This window comes from Elephantulus edwardii, unplaced genomic scaffold (genome assembly GCF_000299155.1).
Source record: "Elephantulus edwardii isolate Elephantulus edwardi_28Jun2011 unplaced genomic scaffold, EleEdw1.0 scaffold00044, whole genome shotgun sequence".
In the NCBI taxonomy this organism is placed as follows: Eukaryota; Metazoa; Chordata; class Mammalia; order Macroscelidea; family Macroscelididae; genus Elephantulus; species Elephantulus edwardii.
In genome coordinates, this window is record NW_006399794.1 from 9,572,455 (window position 1) to 9,578,801 (window position 6,347).

The window sequence follows — 6,347 nt, forward strand, 5'->3', positions numbered from 1 at the left end:
GGGAAAGAGTAAAGGATAAAATTGGACTTAATGATAGAAAATGGGAAATACTTTAAAGGTAAACTGGACTGCCCAGTTTTGGTGAGATGTTTTATGTTGCTAGATGCTGTTGACACGATTCACATCAATTCTATCAACAACAGATTGAAATAGTGCCTTATCCTCACTACCTCTGATAGGCTTGAGCCTATTGTTACTGTCAGTCCATCTTGGTGAGAGTCTTTCTCTCTCTGATCTTCCATGTCCCCCTGCATGATACCTCTTTCCAAAGGCTGGTCCCTCCTAACTAAAAATATGCCTAACACACGTGAGAAGAATTTTCACCACTCTTGCCTCTAAGGAGGCACTTCCCTGGTTGTGCTTCCTCAAGAGACAGACTTGTTAGTTCCTTGACAGCTGATCAGGCTTTTTCTGAAGCAGATTGGCAGATCTTTCTTCCTAGTACTGGAAATGCCACTCACTGAGCATCATGCTGTTGTGTGCTGTCGTGCTGGAACATACTCAGAGCTGACTCTCAGGTGGGTTTTCAGAGGCAGCAAATCACATGGAAGGAGATTGTCTCTCCTTCTTCCGCCTGCAGCAGCTGCTGGATTCTAACCAGCTGCCTTTGGGACTGCAGCACAGCTTCTTACCACTAGACCACCAAAGCGCCCTGCTCAGCATTATAGTAATATGCCAGCCTCCACTGGCCGATATGTCTTTGGTGGTGCTGGGAATGAAACCCAGGCCTCCCACACTGAAGGACAGAAGTCTGCTACTAAGCCACTACTACTGCTACCTGTTCTGTACTTCTTTGTGAATTAGACTTCAGGTCCTTTTCCAGCCATGTATCTGCTTGAGTAACAGTTTCTTCTGTAGCTTTTATTTAGGAACCCTTACGGATTGGGTGAGGAGAGAGACCATGAGACTTAATGCACCGTGTGGGTCAATGAACTTGGCTTGCCAGTATTGCTAAAGAGAAGGCATAGTATTTTCCAAGCTGATGGCATTACAAATTCATGACCTGCAACATTAACAAGATGCTCCCTGCCCACGCTTTCCTTTACAGTGCAATTTGAACTGTTCACTCAATCCAGCTATTGATACCTATTTCCAGAGAAAATCAAAAGATCAGGCAAGAACCACAATAAACCTCCACTACAGCCGGCATTCACATTCTAGCATCTACTCTTTTGAAGCTTGGGGTAGGGAAAGTGCCCTTCTTTTTTATTCATGAAGCCCAAAGAAAAGGAGGAAAGCTAACTAGAAGAAAGAACATGGATGTTATCCAATAGCAAGGGCTAGAAAAGAAGGAGCCCTGAGTTTGCAACACTCTGACAAAGACAATTGGGAAAATACCAGAGGACGCCCCGCCCGCCTGAACCACATTGCTGAGAATACTGCGCCTCTGGCCTACATAGGATAGATATGGAACCGCCCGGAGCCTGGCGTCCACTGCTCACAGCCTGTGGAGGTGTTGGAGACCGGTTGGGAGTGGTGACCCCTCTGGCTAGCCCTTTGCTTTGCGAACAGAAACAGCAGTTTCCCTGTAAATGTTGATCTTGTTAGGTCCCAATAAAGAAATAAAAATGCCTGAGGCTTCCCTTTCGTGGGGGTGTTCCAGAAAGAGGCAGAGCAGGAAACCGGGATAGGATGGAGGAGGGGGGTAAACTCAAATGCAAAGTGAGAGAGCTGGAAGAGGGCGGGGTCCCGGGGGCGGGACTGCAAGAGGTGGGGAACTCTGTAGGAACCCCTCTTCTTTGCCTTGGCATCCCGCCCACCTCCCCCCCTTCTACAGAAGGCCAACTCCGCCTGCCTGAGTCACGGCTGGGGCTGGGGTGGAGCCCGGGGAAAGGAAAGGCGGCCCCAGACCAGAGCACAGCCAGCGGCCGGCCGAAGGGAGAGCAAGATCTAGGATCATGGGGGAAAGCGCACTGGAACCAGGGCCTGTGTCAGGGGCGCCGGCGGGGGGCCCCGTGCACGCTGTAACGGTGGTGACCTTGCTGGAGAAACTGGCCACCATGCTGGAGGCGTTACGGGAGCGGCAGGGCGGCCTGGCTAAGAGGCAGGGCGGCCTGGCGGGCTCGGTGCGCCGCATCCAGAGCGGCCTGGGCGCGCTGAGCCGCAGCCACGACACCACCAGCAACACACTCGCGCAGCTCCTGGCCAAGGCCGAGCGCGTGGGCTCGCATGCCGACGCCGCCCAGGAGCGCGCTGTGCGCCGCGCCGCCCAGGTGCAGCGGCTGGAGGCCAACCACGGGCTGCTGGTGGCGCGCGGGAAGCTCCATGTCGTGCTTTTCAAGGTCAGTGACCTCAGGCGTCCCCCAACTTGGGGACCTTTCTAGGCCACCTTCGAGGGGGCTTCCCACACCCCGCCTGCCACACTTACATTCCTGACTCCACCCACCTCCCCGGCGCTACGGCGGAACCGTTTTCCAGTGCCGCACCCACTAACCACCCCTGCGCCTCCTCCCTCACCAGCGGGGCGCAGCCTAGCCAATCAAACCCGCCCTGTTCCCGCTCAGGCCACGTCCACAGAATTTGCTCCACATCCCTACTTCTCCCCACATGAAAATAACGGTGGGGGAAGGAAGTGCATTCCGCCGCAGCTGGCTGTCTACTCCAGTTCTTGTCAGTGCGAGTCAGTCTTCGTCTTTCGTCTGACATTCCACCTCTTAGCTGGACACTCGCAACTCTCCCTCATTGCATCCGCATTCTCATCTAACCCACGCCTGTCTCTCCTAACCTACCCTTTTCTCTCTCCCCTTCTTGGGCCGTGGAGCTAATGGGTAAAATGGTTTCCCTTCAGTAATTGAGGACTGAGGTTTAGGCTTGCGCACGGAAGGGTCTGGGGAGATGGCCTTGTTATCTGGGTCAGTATTGTGCCTGTCCTCTGCAGGATGAGACCGAAATCCCAGCCAGCGCCTTCCACAAGGCGCCAGAGGCCTTGGACCAGGCGGAGCAGTCCGAGATGGGCCCAGAGCAGCCAGAGGCCGAGATTGAGGAGAGCTCCGACGAGGAGCCCGTGGAGTCCCGGGCACGGCGGCTGCGGCGCACTGGGCTGCAGAAGGTACAGAGCCTGCGACGGGCCCTCTCGGGCCGCAAAGGCCCTGCGGCGCCACCATCCACGCCAGTCAAGCCACCTCGCCTGGGACCTGGCCTGAGCGGGAGCGCTGATGGCCTGCCTGAAGTCCAGCCTGCTCAAGATGTCACACAGGGATCAGAGCCTTCCCAGGACCCGGAGGAAGATCCCGGGAGACCTGGGGCTGCGGAGGCGGCTCTGCTCCAGATAGAGAGTGCGGCCTAATGGCCGGTGCTCCCTGCCACGCAGTGCGTGTACCTGATCCTAAAATAAATCCTCCTCCAGAATGCGGCACTCACGCCCAAATAAGGAGAGGATTCCTCCTCCACAGCCCAGCTTAGGCCCTCCCTTCCGGGCCCCTGAAGCCTTGTTCCTGGTGTCTTCTAAAAGAGGAGCCGCCGCTCACACGCCTGCTTGTGCTTACCACCAATAAAAGCAATTTTATTGAATCCAGACTCCAAGTGAAGGTTTGGGGATAGGTAGCACTGGTTTCATAAGGCAAACCTCGGAACTCAGAATTCTGGTGGCCTAAATTTCAAATAGTTTCTTGTATGAGTCTTCTACTTTCCACTGGATCCTGGACTCTGCTCCAATAGCTTATTCAAATATCCTTCTGACTGTGTCTGCTCCCTCAAACTCCCTTTCTTCAGGGGGATTAACTATTCCAACTTTTCCCCCACATGGTGTATAGTTCCCTGCTAATAGGCACTTGATAAGTGTTGCCTAAAACGAAAAGTTTGACTCCCCAGTCTCTACTCTTGTCAGTTCCTACAAGATGAACATTTAAGATTCTATTCTCAGCTCTTTTCTTGTGAATACCTCATGGTTGACAGTTCCTCCCAGACCTTACCTACCAGCTGCCTAAACCACAGACCACTGTCTTGAGTTTCAGTCTACTTGAAAAGTACTTCAAACTCAACATGTTCAAAAGAAGCAATCTATTTTATTAACTTCAATTAGGAAAGTCTAAGCCCACTTGTTAAGATTGGTGGGAAGGTTATTATACATTATTTTAGGACTCCTCTTTTGTCCTTTTGTTGTAGAGCTTTAAGGGTGTGGGTCAGGAAGGCTCAACACACACAGACTTCTCAGCCTTTGGCTATTTCTATTGCTGTTGCTCTTTATGCCCACAGGATTCCTGTCTTCCAGTGCCAGTGTCCTAACTGATGCCTCTTGTAGCTGTCTACCACTAGGTCTACTGTCCAGCTCTTCTATGAATAGCTTTGTTCTAGTTCCATGTTTTCTGGGAGAAGTTCAATCCCAGTCCTGAAGGTTCTCAAGCCTTCTTACTCAGACTTTACAGCGTCGCATCAGCTACCCCTTTCATGGGTTTATTTCAGAGTGGATAGTTTGAATAGTCTAAGTTCTCTGTTCCTGAGGAAAAGTAAATTATGGTTATTTCCCCAAATTCCTGGCGATCTACACAACTTCCACCCTTTAACACATAGACATTGGCATTTAGCTGAACATATGCCACATAAAATGTCTTGATAACTCATTGAGAAATATATAAAGGCAGAGAAATCCTGACCTTCAGCTCCTAGGAATCCAAAGGTGTGGCTAAGTTTAGGAGGCAGGGGATGCTACTTTTTATCACTTGGTGATGTGTTTATAGCAGCAAATAATAACATCAAGATAAAACAAAATTTCTTAATAGTCACAGAGTTCTATTTCATTCTCTATCATCACAGCTAGTTATTACTCATATTGCTATAAACTAATGGAGTAAGGACACTGACTTAGAACCACCTTATTATCTAGTGTGTATGGCATTTAGATAGTTGCTACAAGCAGGTGAGGGAGGCCTGGTGGCCTTGAGGACAGGAAATTACACTGCCAATCTATAAAAAGGACAAGGACAGCATGGGGATGGCCATATCTGACCTCTATGAACTCTACAAGAGGAGCTGCCCCCTCAACAACATCCATGGCACAAAAGTAATTCCTGTAAGGTCAGTTAAGCCCCCATGCTCCCATACCTCTTTCTACTCCATGACAAATCCTATTATTCTATTGGGTCTGAAATCTATTGCAATAGCTCACAGATCACACAGAACCATACTGATACTTATGGGTTTATTAGGGAAGTTAATTCAGATTGACAGCAGGATATAATCCCTCAGTCCTCCAGACAGCTTCTTAAGCATGTCTCAAAGCTTAGGTGTTACCAAATTCCTTAAGTTCTGCCAGTCATGGAATCTTCCCTCAGTTTTCCAGCAATCTCAGGTGAAGAATCATAGCTCTGGTTCCACAGAGTAGTAGTCGCAAGGTCAGCTCTGTCTCAAGTTGGTCTTTGGTTCTCTGCTTTGGCTGCTCTAGTAGGCCCAGATCTGAGCGGTACAGGAATTTTGCGCCCTGAAGGATGTATGATGCATTGTCTGCTGCTTCTTTGCTGGTGGTAAGATTCTTCTTTTCTACTGCTGAATCCACACAATTTAGTGATGAAATGAGCCAATCCCCTCATAATTAGAGAACCACACCCTATTTACACATTCCTCCTATTCACATGACAACATCAAAGGCAATGGCCTAGGAAAGCCATATTAAACAATTGACCTACCACACTGCATAATTCAAAGGTGGTGCGTCTCTGGCTGTTTGAATATACTAGTAGTTCCAAGGGAGAAAGGGGGGCATCTCTTATCATGCAATTATCAGACTTTGAAAACCCTTTGGAAGGTCATTTATGAGTTGATGACAATGAGTTGAGTTGATGGACAGATAGGAGGCATGCCAACAGATGATTAAGAGTCAGAACTTGGTTTTTAGCTCTTCAGAGCAGTACTAACTTTACAGGGAGCTGTGCTGCTAACTCAAAGGTTGCTTCTCTCTGGCAGTTGCATTTCACCAGTAACTCCGAATGATACAGATGACTATCTCCTCCCCAATGATTTATTATAGCCTTGGAAAACCTCTGGAGCAACAGCTATAAGAGTCGGTTCTAATTCAATGGCAGTGAGTTTGGCAGCATGATTAGGTTCAGAGGCTATTCCTTAGAAAGAGTCATCTTGCTTGGAAAGGACATCATTCTTTCTCCTATTATCATATACTGGATTCCTTAATTCTATTTTATTCTCATTTTCTTTTGGGTCTTACCCTCATTACTTCTGTGTTCTTGGCCCATTTTTTTTTTTTTACAATTAGCCTTACATTTTAATTTCTTTTTAAAATTAATGGGGACAATGGTATCTTAGTGGTAGTATTCTCACTTTGCATGCAGGAGACATAGGCTGATTCCTAGACAGTAAAAAAGTGTGTATGCAGCATGAGGACAGCCAAGTGTAAC

At 48.9% G+C, this 6,347-nt stretch overlaps 1 protein-coding gene across 1 annotated transcript; it reads left to right on the forward strand.

Moving 5' to 3' along the window:
* Window positions 1-1,898: 1,898 nt before the first annotated feature.
* LOC102873605 (protein kinase C delta-binding protein-like) lies at window positions 1,899-3,286 on the forward strand. The gene is made up of 2 exons (XM_006885471.1): window positions 1,899-2,282; window positions 2,879-3,286. The coding sequence occupies exons 1-2, from the start codon at window positions 1,899-1,901 to the stop codon at window positions 3,284-3,286; spliced, it is 792 nt and encodes a 263-aa protein (XP_006885533.1).
* The last annotated feature ends 3,061 nt before the right edge of the window (window positions 3,287-6,347 follow it).